This window comes from Macrotis lagotis, chromosome 4 (genome assembly GCF_037893015.1).
Source record: "Macrotis lagotis isolate mMagLag1 chromosome 4, bilby.v1.9.chrom.fasta, whole genome shotgun sequence".
Taxonomy (NCBI): Eukaryota; Metazoa; Chordata; class Mammalia; order Peramelemorphia; family Peramelidae; genus Macrotis; species Macrotis lagotis.
The window spans coordinates 144,598,176-144,621,202 of NC_133661.1; the positions used below are offsets into that span (position 1 = coordinate 144,598,176).

At 36.8% G+C, this 23,027-nt stretch overlaps 1 protein-coding gene across 1 annotated transcript in view; it reads right to left on the reverse strand.

Annotated features, from left to right (window-relative positions):
- APBA2 (amyloid beta precursor protein binding family A member 2) overlaps nt 1-23,027 on the reverse strand; it is a 281,698-nt gene that overhangs the window by 32,910 nt on the left and 225,761 nt on the right. The window contains exons 7-8 of the mRNA XM_074236214.1: nt 10,176-10,342; nt 3,196-3,315 (exon numbers count right to left, since the gene is read on the reverse strand). Coding sequence (XP_074092315.1) covers nt 3,196-3,315; nt 10,176-10,342 — 287 coding nt within the window. The remainder of the gene's footprint in view (nt 1-3,195; nt 3,316-10,175; nt 10,343-23,027) is intronic.

A 23,027-nucleotide genomic window follows, 5' to 3' on the forward strand; every position in this document is an offset into this window, starting at 1 on the left:
AAGATTTATTGCAACAACTTGTTTTCAGTTGTCATATTTGAGGTAAGATAATAGGTCCTTTGTTTCATAGCTAGTGCTTTCAACCAATCTTCTGCCCTTTTCCTACCCCATCCCTCTTACCCCTGAAATAAAGAAATGCAGGAATGTCTAAAGGATCTGTGATTTTTGCTAGTGGGTGAACTCCTGGTAGAAGAATTCCTGACAGCCACCTATGACTTAGTAACTCAGTTTTAAATAGCAGATTTAGATACTAAGAGGTTCAGCAGTTTCTCTTGGATGACACAGATAGCTCAGAGTGGGAATTTGAACCCAGGTATACCATACCTTCAATTATATCACCACTAACTCTAAAGCAGCACAGAAAACAAAGGAAGTGACTGTTTATAAACAATGGCCTTCACATTTCAATTTTACTGGATGTCTTCCCCAATCTTATGTCTTGTGACTTCCCTTTGTTATTTCCTCTATGTACTTTGATTTGTATATATTTGTTTACATGTGGTCTCTCCCATTAAACTGCAAGTTCCTTGAGGGCAGGGACTCTCTTTTATCTCTTTCTGTATCCCCTCCATAGTGCTTGCCATATAGCAGGTACTTAATAAATATTGATTGATTGATTGATTGATTCTGTGAGTATATACCAAGGAGTTCCCCAAAAGGGATCATGTTGAGAATTAGATAACTCCTAGTGACACACAGTTTTCTTTCTCTTTTGCCTACTAAGTCCTCTTAGATATTCCTGTTTCTAGTAAGTAGTAGTCCATGGAAGAAACCATAAAATCTACAAATATCAATTCTAAAGAATAAAAATAAAATTGTTTCCACTGGCATAATAAGGAAAGTTGTTTCCCAAAGAAAATGAAATAAAATCTGACTCTTTAAATGAGGTTATTAGATTCTATCACAAGAGCTCTAACCAGTTTTGTCCTCTTAATTTTCTTATTGTGTATTTCCTAAATAAGATGATGGTCCAACTTAATGCCTAAAACACTGGGTCTAGAATCAGAAAACTTACATTCGAATCTTGTCTCTGCTGCTCTGTTATTTATTGGACCATCATTGGGGAAAGTCACTTAACTTTGTTTTAGGACTTAGGGCAAGAAGAAACTTGAGCAAGCCACTATTATCCTTTTCTCATTTTCTCCACATGTAAAAGAAAAGGGTTGAATTAAATGACCTCTAAAGTTTCTTCCAGCTTCATATCTATGATTGCTGGTTTTGTGCCAACTAAGGTTTCTTACAGTTCTCAAATCTGTCATCCTAGAAAACTGCCCCTACTGAATTCAGGGTAAATGTCATAAATTAATTAGTAAGAGGAAGCACATATTTGCGCATGATTAAAGAAACATGATCTTCAGATAAGTTATCTTTCTTTCATGCTAAGTTTCTTAGTAAGTATTCTAATTCCATCCTTTTTGGGAACCTTGGATATTGTAGGAGAATCTTTTGCTTGGCCAAATCAAAGGAACACTTACCTAATCTAATCATTTTTATGGGATCATAGACTTTGAGATGGGAGGGACCTTAGAAGTCATCTAGTTCAAGCATCCATTTTACCATCAGAAAACACATAAAATAAGGGAAAATGATTTGTCTGAGGTCATACAGGAAACACAAGACAGTGTAAGGATTCAAGCTTGGTCCTTTCAACATGAAATCTAGAATGCAGTAAACTAATAATAACAAAAGTTCATAACATTTATAATTATGCCTACCATCTCTATAATAAAAATGCAAACCATGAGCCAAGGACTGTGTGTAGTGCCTTACAGATATTCTACCACTTGGTCCTCCTAACACTTGGAAGGTAGGTGCTATTTATTACCCTCATTTTATAAATGAGGAAACTGGGGGAAACAGATTAAGGGACTCAGCTAGTAAGTATCTGAGATTCAGGTCTTCCTGATTTTAGACGTAGCACTTTATCCACTGCACCATTGTACTATCTCTAAATTGAAAAACATTAAGCAACAGAGACAGAGGAAGTGGATTAGAATCCTCCCTCTACCATTTGTGTGAATTTGGTGAGCCAATTAATCTTTTTAGACCATATTAGTTCTTCTTCTAGACCATATTAGTTTTCTCTCTGGTAGAATTAACCCTTGCTCATTTGTAGAGTGAGCTTAGTTTTTTCATTCTAAAGTGAGAATGTAATCTTCTCAAAAGTAAGGATTTTAATCTAAATTTTAATCTATGTTTGTTCCTTTGTAGCTATTAGGTTGAACTCAAACCACCAATTTATATTTATTTTCATTAAAGAGAACAAGATACAGTAATCACACCATTCACTGAAAATAACACAAATTGTGTTTTTGAAGTATCTTCCAAGTTCTTTCTCTACAAAATATACTCTTACTTATTACCCCACTTCTCCTTTCTCTTCATATAGAGATGTTCAATTCTCAGTTACTTGAAGTTTGATTTTGTAGTTGTGAATTAACCTGGTCTCTTTTTCTCCTCTGTCTTTTTCCTATGATTTGCCTTTAACACTTTTTATTATGCACTGGATCTTCTGCCTCAGAGATGCATGGAAAGGCAAAGAAAGCAAAACTTCAAGCAGTCATGCTCAGGTCAATAAGCTGACAGACTGAAATTATTAATGAAAATGGGTTATGGAGGTTATACTGGTTTTAAGCCAATTTCCCATGAACATGAACAAGCAAAATTTGAATATAGATCCTTGAGTATAGAACTTCCTTGTTTTTTACAGTCATTACTCTAAATAAATGCTACTATTCCAGTTATCCCTGAGAAAGCCAAGCAGTAACTGAAACCCCCAGTGAAAATCACAGCTCCAATAGTTACTTCAAGTTTCTTGGAAGCACATATGGCTCTGACTCTGGTCCCAGAGGACTGGGGTGGGTGACTGGGTGGTTTATTGTTGCCATGACTAAGATAATAGACCAAAGCTGGTCATGAAGACAATCCTGCCAGAGGGCAGGGAGATGTTACCCTATGGCAACCTGGGCACTCACAGACAGTACCCTGTTTGCCTACAAAATGACTTCTGCAGCAACTAGTCTCCCAGAATGTCACAGCCCCCACTAGAGACATTATGTTCAAGAGCAAAGGGATTACTGCAAGCATCTAATCTGCCAAGTTCTCACCACCAAGTAATTTATAGCATCCATTGCATTAAGGCTTTAAATATAATTTCTTATCAAGATAGCACATCATAAAGGAGTGTTGACTTACGATCCCATTCTGTACACTAAAGCCAAGTTGGTATTTCAGATCAGGTCGTTTGATGAGGACAGTTGTGACAGGTGGACAGCTGACAATGTTGAGTTTCACTTGTGTCTGATTCTTCAAACCCTGTCAAACAGGCAGAGATGTATATATATATTTATATATATATAAATGACTTTGGTAGTCAAAATATCCTGGGCAACTTTAGAATCACAGAAATTTTGAGGTTGAAAGAACCTTAGAAATCACCTAGGGTTTAATTACCTCATATTGGAAGATAAGGATTGTTTTGATCTTTTTATTTGTATTTTCAGGATCTAGTAATCTGGCACGTAGTAGCTGTTTAAAAGCTCTTAGTTAATTATACAGATTAGGAAATGGAGAAGCAGAGAAGAGTGACTTGCACCAAGATAACAGAGGTTTTCCAAGGTTAATTGACTCCAAATTTAATGATCTTGCCACCACTCCACAGAAATTCATTGATTTATCCAAGGTCATATAATTAATTAGTGGCAGAACCTAACAATAAAGTTGGGTAAAATCTAGTTGGCTTAATCTAGCTCATGTCATATACTTCTCTTTCCTTTAATTACTGTGGCATACAAATATTAGCTTCTCTTTGAGATCTATATGCTCTCAAAAGCTAGTGTATAAAATCTATAGTTGAGGTTACCTTAGCATGTACTTTGTTTAAGGCAAGAATATTTTTAATGTATCCAGGTTAAAAACTGTGAAGTGTCAGTAGCAATAAGATGCAGTCTGAATACTGCAGTAGAAGAGGTTAAAAGAAAGGAAGAAAGAAAAATAGAAGCTACTTCTAGACCATATTAGTTTTCTCTCTGGTAGAATTAACCCTTGCTGTCCCATATCACTACAGGGGTTCATCAATGACTCCACTAAGACCACTTTCATCCTTACTTGAGCACTTCAGTAGACTTGGAAATAGAAAACTTCCATTCTGATTCATAAGACAATGCAACAGGGATTTCATCTTCACTCTTCCTATGTTTAGATATAGTGTCCTCAAGATAGTGAGGTTTCAACATTCCCATGCTGGGAAGAATTGACTTCCAGATGCTAAGGCTTCACATTCATCCATTTAACAAATTTCAAATACCCTTTTTTTCCCTATACTCTAGCATCATGCTTAAGAAGATAGCCCCCAAAAAAATGAAGATAAGAAGGAAATAAACTGTCTGAAAAGACAGTAGATGCTAACTAATATAATACACTTATGTATGAGGGAAACTAACTTATGATGCACTACCATAGCCTTAGAAAGTACAAGTTAAGAATAGTTACTGTTTAATTTCATTTTTTGGCTTTGTTTACCTGATTGGTTTTACTTCACATCCTATTTTAAGTAAATGTTTTGCTTTATAATGATGCAGTGTGTTTTATTTTGCTTTGGTAGAAAATATAAAGTAGAAACGAAAACCTGTAACCTATCAATATGATGGACCTAGGAGTAGCAAAAGGGTAGAATGGATTTTTTAAGAACAAAAGTTAATGTATAAGATGTTTTAGAAAATGTGTGTCTCAAAATACTTGAGGAAGTTTTGAGGTGAGAGAGATGAGACAAACTCAGAGAAGTTAAATCAGGTGCTCAGACTAAATTCAAGGAAAAAACTGAGTAGGGATTTCAGTTGGGCTGAAAATAGGAAATTTTTATTCTGTAAACAGATTAGACCTAGAAAGAAAGCACCTTGATTTCTCCAAGAAAATTAGGAGATATATATCTCTGTTGTTGAAAAGTATATGAAAATTCAAGCAAACTAGAAAGTAAAACTGGAAATAAGTGACAAATATCTAATATGTATTAATTAGGCCAAGCTACAGTAAGCAAAAAAAAAATACCAATGAAGCAATTACATTTAAGGGTATCCTAAAAACTTCCCTTTTAGTTTTATGTTTGATTTATCTCAATATCTATATAAGTTGAGAAAACAATCTTATATTCTCAGAAAATAATTGTCTAAGGTGAAATAATTGCATAATGTGGTATTGCAGAAAATGTTGAGAAGTTCTTTAAGATAAAGGAATTGAAAGTGCCTTTAGTAATAGCTGAAAGATAAGGGATATGGCTAACAAAAAAGTCAGAGGACAAAGAGTATAGGTCATGGAAAAACTATCAAATGATGTTGTCTGCCAGGGTTCAAAGAGTATTGGGGGAAGCTAGGTGGTACAGTGAATAGAGTACCAGTCCTGGAGTCAGGAGGACCCGAGTTCAAATCCAGACTCAGATGCTTAGCTGTGTGACCTTGGACAAGTCACTTAACCCCTTTGCTTTGCCAAAAAAAAACCCAACAAAAAAAAGAAGAATATCAACTTCAGGTATATATATATTTGATATCCAAGCATAACAAAATTTATTATTTTTTCAGTTTCAGTGTAGAGGACTCCCTTCTAGAACACATTCATGATTTAGTACAGAAAACTGAGATTTTGATTTCTCCAAGACCACACTGTTCCTAAAGGTCAGAGTTGGGGATCATAAATGTGGAGGCAGAAAGGACTAAAGTGGTCATCTAGGTCTTTATTTTACATTTGAGGAAACTGAGATCCAGAAAGCTTATGACTCAAACAAGATCTCACAACTAATAAATGTCAGTGTCAGGATTCAAACTCATGTCCTAAGACTCTAAATCTGACATTCTTTTTCACTAATCCAGTAGTTTGCAAAATGTGGCCTGGGGATCTAAGACTCTTCCATGGCATCTGCAAAATTAAAACTATTTTCATAATATTACTAAGACATTTTAATTTCTAATATAGTAAATATTAACATGTATGATCCATATAAACAAAAGCTCAGTAATTTTTGAGAGTACATTGGAGTTAGGGTGACTAGGTGATGTAGTAGATAGAGCACTAGCCATGGAGCCAGGAGGACCTGAGTTCAAATTCAAGCTCAGACACTTACTAGTCATGTGACCCTGTACAAGTCTCTTAATCCCAAGTACCTCCACAAGGGAGATAGGGGGGCAAAAGGTAGCATAATGGAGTTCAAAGAACAAAAAGTTTGAAAAGATACTTTTATTACATCATGCTTGTCTGCCCAGGTTTGATTTGAACCAATGTAGTACTCTATCCAACCCTACTACTCTAATATATTATAACAGTTGCTTCTATTGGTATCAACACAAAAAATAAAAGAAATTTGTCAAGTGGACATTTCAATACCAGAGATATATGATACTTAGTATTAAAATGACAGCTTATGAACATCCCAAATTTAATAAATGATTGCATTTGCAAACACATTAATAGATATCAACTGTATTTTGAAATGACAGCAAGTCTGACCCTAATCCAAAACCTTTTTTAATTAGGTGAAAATGTATGTGCACACTGCAAATTGTAGTATACGTGGTACTGATTTGGTAAATTAAAATTAATGAGTCTTTAAATATCAGAATAATTTAATTAATATCATGGTTAAGCTTGTGCTATAGGAAGATATATCACTCTGTCAGCATGAAATGTTTTACCTAGAAGTTTAAGCACAATTCAATACAAAATCAGTCATTTCTTCAGACAAAGCAAGTATTGGTGCATTTGAAAAACTAAACAGAAAAGAAAGGAAGCAATGATCAGCTACTTCAGTAAATAGGCAATAGGAAAAATAAATGAGGCCGTTTTGTGGCTCCATTTGATAATCTGGAATTAGGTAATCAAAGAGGAAAGAAAAGACTCAGCATTACCACTTTATGAGGATTCCTAATGGAAAAGCTCAGCTCCACAAAGAACAAGCCACAAAAACATAAACAAGCATTAGTATTCCAGAGAAACATTTTTTTACACACCACTTTTTTCTTGATTTTAGCAGCCTTCTGCATCCTCTGAGTAGCACGTAAGAGAAAAAGAAAAACAGATGGGCACAAAAAAGACACAGCACATAATATAAGTCTTTTGACCATTGGACTAAATACTTAGAACCTACATAAAATGGAAAAAAAATCTACTAAAGAAAATAGCCTTTTGGATTAAACATAGATATATAAATGATAAACTAATCATTAAAGACCCTTAACAAGTTTGTTTCTAAGCAGCTGGAAACAGCTGGGATATTTCAGTATGTTTATATATGGAATGATAAGGACTAAGGAAAACATATTCTTGACATTCTTCAAGTTATAAGATTAGAGGTTATTGCCTCAGAGAAGAATTAATTTTTTCAAGTTTGAAACTGTACAAGTTTAGACTGTGGGGTATGAGGTCTTCACTTAATGGGCAAGTCTGCTAAAAGTTAGACAGCTTCAGAATCCTTGGGTACCCTCCAGAAGAGTGCTGGCTTGTTTCTACTCCATTGGTTGATAGTGGCCTTATTCTAATGAATACAAAATGTCTTTGGGCACCATTAAAAAATATAGTCAAAACTCTTTTCCCAGGTAGTAAGGCCAGTTCCTATGAAAGCCTCTCTGTACCACAGAAGTAATGAGGGCAAAGAGTAGATAAATTTAACAAAGAAACATTCTGTATTCCATTCACAGGTTCCAATGAACTTGGGATACCAAATATCAATAATGGAATTGGAAAATGTGACCCAGAGACTATAATAAGTACCTTCTTATTCGGTATTCTTCCTCTAGATGTAAAGCTCCTTGAGGACATCATTAAGTTTAATTTATCTTCATATCTCCCCCAGTGACCAACACTTGCACAAACAACTTTGTACAAAATGGTGTAGTAGGGGGAAAAACAAACAAACATAGTACTGGGATTCAAGATACCTGGGTTCAAGTTTCAGCTCTAATACTAACTAGTTTTTCAGGCAAAGTCACTTCACTTTCTGTGCCTCAGTTTTCTCATCTTCAGGAAAAAGTAAGGCTTATTCTATAATCTCTAAGATCCCTTCCAAACCCTATATACTCAGTAGGCTGAGTACACTGTGTGAATTTAATAACCAGAAGCATTTGAGAAACATTTGTTAAGCTGATTTGAATTGTCAGAAATTGCTATATGATCAAGTCTAGAAGGAACTGTTATGTTACAGTTTTGCTATCTAGCAGGTACCATGGGGAACCAAGACACAGGGTCAGGAGAACTGGTACTACATCTACTTGTATATTCATGTGGCCACAATCTGTGACCTGGAGCAGGCAAAATCATGGGTTTTCAACTAGAACCAAGAATCTCTTTCATGGAAAGAACTTTCTGGTCACCATCAGAATTTCATTTCATTTTATATGGCTCCAAGGGAAGCCACTACAGTTTAGAATAGCTCTCATGCTTGGCAAGAGGAAAAACTAGAAAGAAGCCCATATTCTTCTAGTCCAGAATCAGGCCATATTTTTTTTTACACACCCCAAACCCCTTTCATAGGGTAATTATTAAAAGCATCTAATGTGTATACAGAGCTCAAATAGCACATTTGCTGTTAACTCACTAACAACAATTCTTTACAAAATAATCCCCTTTTTAGCATCACTGGCTCAGAAAATATTCAGCTATCTCTAACACTTATAAGCAATGTTAAACCCTTAAACACCAAGAGACTTTAATATTGTAGCAGAAAGAACATTACACTTGGGGAACAGAAGATGTAAGATTTAGATTTGATTATACTTAGCCTGTGGCTATGGTCTAGTTATTTAACCTTTGTAAGCCTGTTTTCTGATCTGAAATGAAATGAACACATTATAATAATTATAGTTCAATAGCATTTGTACCATCTATCTCAAAAATCAGTTTTCAGAAGGAATGGCACCTAAAAGATCATCCAGACCAGAGGACCAAATAAACATGTGACCCCTGGGTGTCAAAACCACTTAAAACATAAATGGGATTTAACAAAACAAACAAAAATATACAATAAATCATAGATAATATTATATTTTAAATCTAATTCAATATACTACCTACAGGGTTCCTTATGTATGGTTTAATGGTTCCCATTTTGATTTCAGTTTGGTACCAACACTCCCTCATTTTGTAACTAAAGAAACTAAGACTCAGAAGGAATAAATGATTGACCCAAGGTCACCCATGTAATAAGTAGCAGGAATGGAATTCAAATGGGGGGGGGGGGGGGTCATCTGACTCCAAATCCAATTCTCCCTCCAGTACAACACATATTTTCATGGAGTTCATATGTTCATGGATTTGTAGATTTAGAATAGGAAGGATGATTAGATCCTAGTCTAGGCCTCTCATTTTACAGATGTGGAAACTAACAGCCAGAGGTAGTGAGCCAATTTATCTAAGTACATAACTACTAAGCAGCAGAAAAAGGATTTGAACCCAGGTCCTCTAATTCCAAAAATGTGGGGAAGAAGGTATTGCTTAAAACAAGCTTTAAGCTTTGACCAATATGTTTTTAAGATAAGTTTTAAGTTTTAAGATAAATGTAATGATTTTAGTGAAATGTGTGTCTCATGCAACATTAAACAGTGATATCAGAAAATCACATCCTTGCTGTTACTCAGATTCTATCAGAGGCACAAATTTATATGGGTCTAAATTTATACTTGCCAATTCTTAACAGTTCCTATCTGAGTTATGAGCACATTCAACTTCTTTTCATGAAATGAATTTCCCTCCCTATCTGTGAGTTCTTTAAAAGGAACAAACAAGGCAAATATCAGGATACTGGGACTTGAGCTCTTAAACAATAATAATTTTTGGCACCTCAAAAGCTTGAGAGTGATCTCTTTAAAAAAAGTTTCTAGGTTGCAACTTAGTGAAATGAATTCATCTGGAAACTAATCTTCTGTATTCTGCCGCCTGATTATTTTCCCTTTGTAGAATGGATTCTGCCTTTGAATCTTCACAGTCTTAAGGCTCTTTGTTCTGACCTCGGCCATAATTTATCTTACTCGCTGGTGGGCTATGGGTTTCTCTGAACTTTCACAACAGGCCTTGGAAGCAAAGCAGGTCTCTGCTGTGGTAGGACTGGATTCACTTCACTGCCTCCTGAAGTCAGTTCAAAAATCTTAGCCAGAATCCTAGAGAGCTAAGCTACCAAGGGACCTAACCCCCCTCACCAATTCAGAGACCAGTGCTACCTTGACACGGCTGACTGCCTCCTGGGCCTGCATCATTCTGATATTTTTGGAAGGGTTCCGTTCAGAGAGCAGTTGTGTAGACCCCAGGTAATTGGCAGCAAAGATGATTCCATCGATGAGATCTTCAGGTTCACAGGGGCCTGGAACTAAACAATGAAGAGAGTTAGTTTCTTCCCAGAAGGATGGAGCTGCCATCAATTAAGAGCACTCACACCCCACACATAGGACTAGCAGTGGGAGAGACAAATATATCAAATGTAGTCAACATGCAGACCATTTGACAGGAGGAGAATGGTATAGAAGTCATAAGGTCAGGCTTAATGGATTAAATCATTGCTATTCCCACCCTTACCCAAACCATATTTCCTAAACACCTTTCTTTACATTGTGAAAATAACTGCAGAACCACCTGGCTCACAATCAATGCACCGGCCATAAACTATGTCAAGAGACGATAAAGAATGCATGTTGCTTTCCAAAAGAGGGCACCATCTCTTAGTCTCGAGGAATGATAGGAGAGTTATAGAATACCAATACTGTAACCTGCAGCACATTCTCATACCCTGAGATGATGCCTGTTTCAGAAGTCACATTATCTGTACACTATTGTCTACTGAAATTGGCCTCGTTAGGAATCAGAAGCTTACATTCAAACCTATTTGGTTCCTGTGTGAACTCACATAAGTACACTTGTCCCCTTCCTGCATCTTATTTTTCTCATTTGTGAAATTAGAATGTAGGATATGATTCTTTTTTTAAAGAAAGTTTTATTTTTCCAATTTCTAGTTAGGTAAGTTCTGTCCAGTATGGATATAAAGTTACTGTTTTCTGACTGTTTAATAAAGAAAAATTATCTAATAGAGATTTCAGATCCATATATGTTGGAATGAATTAAAAATGTTAAAATACTTTTAAGATACCTTTCACTTTGCAAAATATGAAACAGATTTTGCCTAGACCTGTTTTCTATAAGCTCTCTTAAAATTGTATACTTAAAGGGATATTTTAATCATGTGTTTCTTTTTCTAGTAGAAAGGTATTTTATTTTTTCCAATTCTATGTAAAAATAATTTTAACATTCATTTTTATATACAATTTAGAGTTCCAAATTTTCTCCCTCTCTCCATCCTTGCCCTTTCTTCTCCCTAGGACAGTAAGCAATTTGATACAGATTATATATGTGCAATTATTGGACATGATTTCTGCTATTCACTTGCATTTTATAGGAGAGTTCATCCCATTCACATTCAAAGTTATAATTACTAACTCTTTACTGCCCTCCATGCTGTCTTCCCTCTGTATTTTCCCCCTTTTTTCATTTTATCCATATTCACCATTATTTTGTTTCTGAATAGTACCACCTTCAACATGTTTTCCCCCTTATATCCAACTCCCTTCCCCTTTCTTTCCCCTTTCCCTTTGCTCCTTATTTCTTCCCCTCCTTCTGTTAATTGTTCTTTTTCCTCCCCTCCCCCTCTCGCTTTCACCATTTAAGACTTGAAAGAAAAGTTTCTTAACTGAGTGTGTGTATATTAACTTTAAACCAAGTATGATGAGGGTAAGATTCAGGCAGTTCTCACCTCCTCCCTTCTTCCCCCTCTATTGAAGTAGGTCCTTTGACCCTCTTTATGTAATGTGATTCACCCCATTCAATCTCCTCCATCTTTCTGTCTCTTTACTGTCTCATTTTTAAGGAGATATTGTGTTTAAATCATTCTGTCATGGATAAGTCATGAGTGTCCATCACTTCTGGCTAAGTATATTCTCTCTGATGAGTTACAGTTCTCAAGAGTTATGAGAATCTTTCTCTCAGGTGGGGTTATAGACAGTTTCATCTTATTGGATAGCAGTTTTTTTCTTTTCCCTTTTTTTTATCTTTTCATGTGTCTCTTGAGTCTCTTGTTTGAAGTCCAAATTTTCTTTTTAGCTCTGGTCTTTTCATCAGGAAAAGTTGGAAGTCTCCAATTTTGTTACCTGTCCATCTTTTCCCCCTAAAGAGAAGGCTCAGTTTTTACCAGATAGTGGATTCTTGGCTGCATTCCAAGTTCACTTGCTCTTTGGAATATCACATTCCAGGCCTTTCCGTCCCTTAATGTTGATGCAGCCAGTGTGATCCTTACCATGGTTCCTTGGCATCTAAAATGTTTCTTTCTGGCTGCTATTAGGATTTTCTCTTTACCTGATAGTTCTGGAATTTGGCCACAATATTCTTTGGTGTTTTCATTTTGGGATCCCTTTCAGGAGGGGATCGATGTATTCTTTTTTCTTTTTTTTCTTTTTGTTTTTTTGCAAGGCAAACGGGGTTAAGTGACTTGCCCAAGGCCACACAGCTAGGTAATTATTAAGTGTCTGAGACCGGATTTGAACCCAGGTGCTCCTGACTCCAAGGCTAGTGCTTTATCCACTATGCCACCTAGTCACCCCGGATTGATGTATTCTTTCAATAATTATTTTACCCTCTGGTTTCATTATGTCAGGGAAGTTTTCCATCACTATATCCTGTAATATTAATCCAGGCTTTTTTTTCTCTTCAATGTTTTCAGAGGGCCCAATGATTTTTAAGTTGTCTCTTCTAGTTCTACTCTCAAGGTCAGTAGTTTTGCTGATGAGGTATTTTACATTTTCTTCTACTTTTTCAATCTTTTGGTTTTGTTTAACAGATTCTTGTTGTCTCATGAAATCATTAGTTTCCACAGATTACATTCTTTTGTTTAGAGAATTTTCTTCATTTACCTTTTTCCAACTCCCTTTGCAATTGGTCAATTCTGTTTTTGAAGGAGTTTTCCATTTGCCCAATTGAGGCTTTGAGAGAATTATTTTCTTTTTGCATTTGCCCAATTGTATTTTCTAAGGATTTGTTTTCTTGTTGTGAGATGTTAATTTTCTCTTGCATTTCTTTTCCCAATTTTTCCAGTTGACTTTTTAAACTCCTTCCTGATCTCTTCTAAGAAGTCTTTCTGGGCTGGAGATCAATTCATAGTCTCCTCAGAAGTTCTAGCTCTCTCTGAATTAGGGTCTTTGTGTTCAAAGTAGTTTTCAATGCCCCCCTTCCTCTGGCCTTTCTGCATTTTCCTAGGATCTTGTGTTGGGGAAGGGGCTGGTTCACAGACCTTTGATTTGAAAACCCTAAAGACTTTGCTCACTGGGTTTAGTAACTCCAAGTAGGCCAGCCACTAGGGGGTGCTAGAGCCCTCACTCTCTGAGTTTAGTAACTCCAAGTGGGCCAGCAAGTAAGGGGTGCTAAAAGCTTCCTCTGGAGTGTCTTGTGACGGTGATTTGTAGTTAACTCCCTAGGCCTGGGGTGGGGTGGCAGCAGAGTCTGAATTATCCTTCAAAATGAGGGCTGGGCCCTTAGGTTATTTAGTTAATCTCAGTCCTGAGAGAGATCTGCTGCCCACAACTGAGTCAAGGGAGGTTTGTTCTGGGAAGATTCCCTTTCCTTCCACAGGGATGGAGGGGGGCTCAACTGGAAACACAGGGACTCTGCTGAAAATGTGGGCTCATGGCCCTGGTCTTCCAGGCCAGCACAGCTGAACAGATTGATGTCTAGCCACTGGGCTGGGGCTCCCCTGCCCACTGCGCTGCCCTCCAGCCTCCTCAAAAAGTCAAAACTTCCCAGGCTGCTATGAGGCTTGTTTCACCCCACCACCCCTGCGCTGGCTCTCTTCTCTCTGCCCCCCTCACCTCACCCACCCACTCTCCCCTGAGGTAGACCTTGTTGGTAGATGTTCGTCTCCATTGCTCTTGCTGAATTTTGTGGATTAGAATTCTGTTAAGAGGCTTATTGCATATTAGTTCTGTGGGAAAGCCAGGAGACCTTAGCATAGTGCTTGGCTTCTCTCTGTCATCTTGGCTGAAGTCTGGACCAGATCAGATCAATGTTTCTAATGTTGATTCTAACTTCAAATACTTTGGAGAAGTGAAGAGAGTTTTAAATCTGGAGAGAAGAAGATTCTGCCTTGGACATATTCTAAATATGTATTCTAATCTGGGTAAGTAACTTAAGTTTTCTCAAAGTTTACTCTGCATTTCACTTTTACTAATTTATAAAAAAGGATATTTGCCATCCATGTGAATCTAGACAAGTCACTTAACCTTTATGGTTTCCTCACTTGTTGTTATTTGTCCTTCATTCTCAAAGAAAACCATAACATCAGGAAGGTTGATGCCATGACAAGCATGTGAATTGGATTTGAGTGAGGGAGTCTTGCACTAAGTCACCAGCCTCACTTTTTTCCCAACCATCTGGGTCCAATGGCCAGATAGGAATCAGGACAATTGGAGATAGCCCTGGATGTGAGGCAATCAGGGTTAAGTGACTTGCCCAAGGCCACACAGCTAAATCAAGTGTCTGAGGCTGGATATGAATTTGGGTCCTCTAATCTCCAGGGATTATTCTGCTATATCCACTACCTCACCTATTACCTCAACTATATAAAAGGGGATTGGACCTGATGGCCTCCAGTCTCTTATAGCTCTAAACATATGATATTATGATTGTGTCTATCATAAGACCACAATAAAAGACCAGCTAGATAGTGCAGTGGGTAGAACACTGGTCTTAGAGTCAAGAGGACCAGAGTCTGAACCCAGCCTCAGACATTTATTAGCTATATGACCTTGGGCAAGTCACTTAACTCTGATTGAGGCTTTGCTGACTGGGCTCAGTAACTCCAAGTAGGCCAGCCTCACATCCAGAGTCATCTTCAAGAATGAAATACAACTATTATTATTATTATTATTATTATTATTATTATTATTATTATTATCAAGATCACAATAGGAGTGGCTAGTTGGCTCAGTGGATAAAGCACCAGCTCTGGAGTCAGGAGTACCTGAGTTCAAATTCAGCCTCAGACACTTAATAATTACCTAGCTATGTGGCCTTGGGCAAGCCACTTAACCCTGTTTGTCTTTCAAAATCCTAAAAAAAAAAATCACAATACCTCCTCTACAATAGACATGGGAAATGGAGGAAAGGAGGTCCAAGTATGAATGGCCTTCATTAGCCAGACCCTCTGCAAGATATCAGAGGCAACACGTGCAATGAGAAAAGTGTTGAGTGTGGAATTAATTACCATAGCTTGAATCCTGACTCTGATATTAATTACTCATATAAAATTGGTTAAATCCCTTAATTACTCTGGTCCTCATTTTCTCACCTGTAAAATGAGGAAGAAGTACCAGGTAATTTCTTAGATCATTTTCAGTTCTAAATCTATGACTTTAGCTTAATACTTATACAATTATTTCTTCCAAATCATGGGGGGCTGGGGAGGGGGCATTGGGGTTAGGGTTACACAATCTTGCAATCTAGAAAATTCACATAAAATTTTTTGGCTCTCCCTTCAAATCAAATAAGTCTGAATTAAAACATTAAAAGATAATATATACTGATATAAAATACTATACATATATTTTATACATCTGAATTCCTCAACTTTTTCTGTGTTGTCTGCTGGCCTTCAAAATGTCATCTGCAACTTCCACAAAACCCCCTCCCAAATTCTCATTTAAATTCTTATGTCAACCCACAATAAACAATATAGCTGAAACCACAATCAGGAAGGTCACAACGTGGAAGGGATAACAGTATATTTTGCCCCCTCAGAGGGAAATGCAGAAGAAAAATTAAAATATTATACTTAGCAAAAGAGTAATACAGAGGAAACTCTTTAGCTATATATTCATTATGTAAAATGTACTTCCTTCCAAATGCCCCCTTCAATAGTGACATTGCTATATGAAGCAATAAACAGTTTTTTAGCAACTCTAGCAGACCTTCCTTCCCCTAATGAATGGTGTTCAAATGCATAGTTGGCTTTTGAATTCCTTTCTCAGTTTTTGCTTCCAGCTCATGCCCCAATCCCAGCTATGAGCCATAGGATTCACACCATTGATAAACTCAGTCATTTGTAGAGTTTATTAAAATTTGTTCTATGAAAAAAACAGCCCTATTTAAACAGCCTATTTAATGCATTAACACACATGATAATGACTGGAAGCAATGTGAAAATGAATTGATGATTAAACTGTGACAACACAAACAAAGGTTTTATTGAAACACTCTAAGACATTTGCAAGATCTCTAAATTCATTTATTTCTGGCATTTTTTTAAACTTCCCCATAAAAACCCATATGCATGTAACCAGGTCAGTAAAGTATGCATTAAAATAACCTCTTCCCATTCATCCTGAAAGTCCAATTTCTTTAAGGTTTGACAAGAAACTCTACATTTTCTAGGTTGGTATTAAATTAAAATCTAAAAATAATAGAGCTACTTTGTCCACTTGGGGCTCTGTGCTTCTTACATCTAAATGTGGGATATAAATATTTGGAAGGAAGAGATTAAAATAAGTCATTACCATCTATTTCACACCAATGCAACAGCTCATATGCACTAAAACCTAATTTAAAACACTGTTAAGAGCTTAGAAGAGCCTAAATGATAATAGAGATCATAAAGAGCATACTCCCCAAATTGTGAATTGAAAAACTAACTAGCAGACAGTCACCCTAGGCAGGTCCTCACTTCCATTGTTGACCATATCTACTAGACTTACCTGTTCTTATTGCTAATGTTGACTCCATCCCATCAATTGGGATTCAGTCTTATTTTTTTTTCTAATTACATGTAAAAATAGTTTTCAACATTCTTTTTTTGTAAGATTTTGATAACTCAGTCTTATTACCTCTCATCCTTCTTCCCTTGAAGTCCTGGTGCTTTACCTGAAATACTAATAGCCCATAGAACCCCCCATCCTAGATCCTTTTAGAGCCATTGGGGAAAAAAAGGAATTTCAGATTGTCAGTCATGCAGAAAGTTTCTCCCTACTATGTCCCTGACAAGAAGCAGTATGGTGAAATAAGGCTTGAATTAGCTCTGGAGTCAAAGGATCAAGCTTGAATCTCAGATCTGCCTCTCACTGCCTATTCAGGTAATCTTGGATGGTTTTCACTTAACCTTTCTTGGCCTCAGTTTCCTGACCTGTAAAATGAGAGTTTGTGATCAAATTGTTTTTGAAATCTGTTCCAGCTTGACATCTGCAGTGTTAAATGGTTATCCAGCCTTAAATTAGAAATCTCTGGAATGGAGGGCAGCTAGATGATACAATGTATAGAGCTTATGACCTGAAACCAGGAAGACTTGAACTCAAATCTGGTCTCAAAGAATCAAAGGCTAAAAGGAAGCATCAAACAGCAAGGATGATAAAATAAATGTGTAGTGGATTCAGTTAGCATAGCTGCATGTCTTTCCAACAGCAACATTTAACATCTCAGAAATAGGAGTGGAGAAGGAGTTGAATCAGGTTGAAGATTGCCATGGAACAGATGATAGAAGGCTGAAGAGCCAAGGGGACTGAAAGGTGGAAGACAGTCAAACCCATTAGTTATAGGGAATAGACTGTAAAAAAAAACAAGAACAGAATAGAGGTGATAGATTGGAACAGCAGGAGGAATAGAGAAACTTTTAAGTCTAGGTGAAAGCCTAGAATAGGCTTAAGAAGCATGGGATAGAAATTTAAAATTATGATCAGAGTGGGAAATTTCAAATTCATGCAATGTAGAGTGAGAGTTATATCTAAAGTTTGACTATTTCTGAGATATAGCTTATGGAAATTGAGGAGTTGTATTAACTGGGAAGATAGAATGTTTGAAAGGACCTCAATGTGAATACTCAAGTCTTCAAGTTTGAGTGCAATGGGCTGTGAGAAGACTGTGAGGCAACTAAACTTCTAAAGAAAAGAGAGCACTTAGGAGGCAAGAAAAAGGCAGCAGTAAGAACCAAGTATGAATCTGTCATCAGAGTAAACTCAAAGGAGGAAAAGATTACTGAATGGTTGACATGGAGAGCAAACACTATTATACCTCCTCCTGGATCAGTAAGTTGTGGGACATAAGAGAACAATTTGTCCTGGAAAGGGAGCCCAAAGATAGTATGTCTTCCAGAGGAAGCCAGACTTACATGAATATAAAAATATGGAAAGGAAAAGATCTAAATAAAGTGGAGTTTATTAACACCAAAGTGTGATTCCAGAATCCACACTGGAGGGAAGACAGAGGAGGAAAAGATTCTGCATCAGTGGGTGGGTGGGGACTAAGCTAAATATGGATGAAAGTAAAAGAAGAAGTATCAGGGGAAAAGGATTTCCACTTTGGTCTATAAAACTCTAGAATAGGAGAATTAGGAAAAGAGGAGGTAAACTTTTGCTCAAAATGAAGCAGAGAAAGTACCATAGCCAAGGAAAGTTCTAGTTTCAGGAATACATATCTATTTCTATCCAATGGACAATGGAATAGATAATAAAATCAACCACAGTCCTATCTGGAGATTAGGCTAGTAGTGTTGTCACCTACCTAGGCCTTTACTGTTCATGAAGGTCTGATTGGGTGCAATCTTTGAAATCAAAGATAAATAATATGTATGAGGCATGCAACCATAAAGAGAAGAACCTTATTTCACCCTAAGTTCAACCTCTTTGTCTACTGACTCCTTCCTAACTGCCTAGAACCATGCCTATGCTGAATCTATTTTTCACTCCAGAAAAAAAAAAATTAGTCACACTTGATCCTTTCAATACTTACAGAGTAACTATTGTCCTATATCTCTTTATTCTAAACTCCTTGTCAATAATATACTCTACCTAACTCCTTATAGGTTTTCAGACTTATCATTCCCCAAAACTGTTTTCTTCAAAATTAACAATAATCTCTTAGAGGCCAAATCCAATGCCCTTTTCCCAATTCTTGTTCTCCTTTGATTTCTCAGCAACATTTGATACTGTTAATACTCTCCTCCTTGATACTCTCTTCTATCTAGGTTTCCAGGACACCCCCCTCTCTGGATTCTCCTCCTACTTACTGCATGCTTGTTTTTAGTCTCCTTTCCTGGACGTTCTTTCTTATCAGGCCCTCTAACCATGGATATTCGCCAAAGTTATTTCCTGGGCCCCCTTTTCTTCTCCCTCTATACTATTTCATTTGGTGATCTGAACAACTTTTATGGATTTAATTATTTTCTCTATACTTACTATTCTCAAATCTACTCATATTACCCCAATCTTTTTCCATATTTCCAGTCTCACATCTTCAGTGGCCTTTCAGATTTCTTGCACCAGCAGTCTAGTGGACATATGAAACTCAACATGTCTAAAACCAAACTCATTATTTATACCCTTAAAACCTATCTTTCCCATTACTCTTCAAGTCCCTCAGACTCATAATCTAGGAATCCTACTCGCCTTCGCACTCTCTCTCTTATTTCACATATATAATATGTTTGCCAAAGCCTGTAGATTTCAATCAACCCCTCTCCAATATCTACTCCAACAACACTAAGACTCTGGTGTGGACGCTTATTACCTCACACCTAGATTATTGCAATAGCCTGAAGAAAGATATGTTTACTTCAAGTTTTTCCTTACTCCAGTTCATCTTCCATTTGGCCACCAACTGATTTTCCTAAAGCTCAGTTCAGATTATATTACCCCTTTCTCCATCCTCTTCTCAATAAACTCCAGTGACTCCTTATTACCTCCAGCATCAAATGTGAAATCTTTTTAGCAAAGTCCCTCCTTATATAACCCCTTTCTACCTTTTCAATCTTCTCGTGTTTTACTCTGCACCACAATCTAGTGACACTGACTTCCTTGCTCTTCCATCTCTTGGTTCCAGGCATTTTCTCTGTTTCCCATGTCTGATATGTTCTCCCTTCTAATCTCCAGCTACTGGTTTCCCTAGCTTCCTTTAAATTCAAACTAAAATCTCACTTCACTGGCAGCTCTCTTAAGATTACAGATTGCAAAGATACAACCTGTATTGGTAGAGGAAATTTTCTCACTTGAGATTTCCCTATATTAATGAAATCACAAGCTTATTCTCTGTCCCTCTCCAAGTAATGCAGGTAAATCTCTACTCCTAGGAAATATAATGAGCTACAAACAAAATTCCATTTATATATCTGAAATTCTCATTGAGTCAACTAAATATTATAATTAACACTACAAAAGTATCTGTTAAGGTTCATATTGAGTCAAACTGGTGTTTTGCTGATCCTCACACAACTTCAAAAACAACATGTGATAGAATGAGACAGAAACTTGAGAGTCAGAGGCCCTAGATTCATAATTTTTTTTTTTTAGGTTTTTGCAAGGCAATGGGGTTAAGTGGCTTGCCCAAGGCCACACAGCTAGGTAATTATTAAGTATCTGAGACCGTATTTGAACCCAGGTACTCCTGACTCCAGGGCTGGTGCTTTATCCACTACGCCACCTAGCCGCCCCGATTCATAATTTCCTTTTACTATACGTATGACATTGTTAAGTCCTTGGACCTATTTCCTCAACTGTAAAATGAGGAAGTTGGAGGAAATGGCTTCCAAGGTCCCTTCCAGTTTTAAATTTATGATCCTAAGATCTTTAATCCCTTGGACTCTTTGTCCTGATTATCACATCATGCAAGGAATGCACTCCTAAGTCACTTTTGCATTGGTTTACTTCAAGGTTCAGTTAGGTTACCACCTTTCTTGATCTACGCTGCACTCTAGTTAAACTGCTAGTGTCCTACCTCCTTCCCCTATCACCTTGAATTCATTTAATAAGCTATTTGAGGTTGGAAGACTGTTATATTTTTGCCATTGTATATCCAGAGCCTATTGCATGGTAGACACGATAAATGTTTAGAGATTGATTGACCTACTAATATTATAATCATATGCATTTTCTATTAAATTAAAAGACACAAAGTTTATAGACCAGTCCATAGAACACCCATTAAGGGGAAGGTAGGTGGTAGAATTGATAGAATGTTGGAACTAGAATCTTCCTAAGTTTAAGTCCAACCTTAGCGATATTAGCTATATGACACTGGACAAGTCACTTAATCCTATTTACCTCAGTTCAGTTGTAAAATGAGGTGCAGAAGGAAATAGCAAATCACTCTAGTATTTTGGCCAAGAAAACCTCAAATGTAATCACAAAAAAATCAGACATAACTGAAACAACTTAAACATCCTTAGGAGCTGTTTGAGAATAAAAGTCACTATGATAGAACAGTGAATACAAAAGTACCATGAAAATAATTTTGGGAGTAAGCTTTTAAAGTCACTGTCCTTGAAAGAAGATGGTTGAAAGGAAGCTAAACAAAATGTCATTTAATACTAGATGAAGCTCAAGTGTTTATTTTGCCAAAAGCAGTTATAACACAGAGAATTCTTCAGACCAGACAGCACCCATTCTTCATGGCTATCTCAGGGAATATTGTTTAAATGGAAACTAGATCCTAGAGAAATGTCATACAATAAATATGGGGTTCTTCCTACACATAGACCAGTGGGTTCATTTCGAAATGACTCTACTATTTAGGTCTGATCCCCTCCCCCCCCATTTCAATGCCCCTCCTTGAAAAAAGAAAGGGTGAGAAAAATACTGTATATACAATTCTATGATTTCTTGGCTAAACTTCAAATGGAGTCTTTTCATGTCTTTCTTTTGTCTCAGATGCCTTTCTTCTTTGCTGTGAAAGCAGCAAAATACATTTGTGCTCCCTCATGCTGAGGGAGACTCAATTTGACTTGTCCCAGCCCTCCTTTCTTCTGTGGTCCCTGGAGACAGCCCAGCAATAGTGAAAAGTCTAGTTTTCAATGATCCCAGGGAGAATTTTGAAAGATGAAGGGGAGTTTGGGGAGGGGGAGTTGTAGCATAGTGAGGGATATTTCTAAAGGGAGAGGGAACCTCTTGTCTGCAAATGTAGTCCATTAAATTCATACTTAGTCCTGTCTATTTGTCTGCTTCCCTCACCCAGAGGACCAAAGTCAATCCATACCCCAGCCCCCTACTTAACTGATCATGAACTGGACAATATCCCTGATTTTAACACTTTCTCTCTCTCTCTCAATCTCTCTCTCTCTCTCTCCTGAATCTAACTATTGATAAAGGAACTCTGCAGTAGCTGTTAGCTTGCTGACATGAGCTCAAAGAACTCCAACAATACAAATACAAAGCAATTGCTCAGCATGGAAAAATTTCACAAGGAGGCATATCTCTCCATTGTCTCCTTTACCACCTCCTTTCAAATCAGACCAAAACTACAAAAAATTATTTTCTTCCCCAAATTACTAAAAACCACAGTTTAGAATGGCTTAGAATAGAAGACAAGCAGAAGAAGAAAATACAAAAACTCATCTAGGTATGTCCTCAGTTTCTAAGCTTATAAAACAGTCAGGGGAATTAAATGTGAAGTACTAGAAAGACAGTATGAAATTTGAAATCAGATTCAATTAATCTGAATCATATCAGTTGTGTGACCTTTGAGAAAAAATCATTCAATCTCTCTAAGCCTCAGTATCCTCATGTGTAAAATGCTAATAATCCTTGCTCTTCCCAACTCAAAGGGTTATTATGAGGATCAAAAGAGAGAAAATACATTAGTTTCACTTTTGAAGGCTTATAGTGTCTTTAGATCACTCCTCTGAAGAGTTCTAAGACATTTTAGAGATACCTATCCCTACCCAAAGGTATGCATCTCCTCTAAAAAATAACAAATGGAAATTCAATATGTATCAAGGTAATTTGAAATGAATTAGGGATTAATCATAATTCACTCAAGTCGGTATCATCTATATTTTGAACCACAGGGTAACAATTCATTGTTTGAAGGTAAGCCACCCAGCTTCTATAATTTTCTATAAGAGACATATATAAGCCAAATGATAAATTTATAATAGTAAATGTGACCCTACTAAAAATCTAGGTTATAGGAGGACCAAGGTTTCATAGACTTGATGAGCTGGAATGTATAGGCATACTTCCCTGAATTAATTAGTTTGTAGT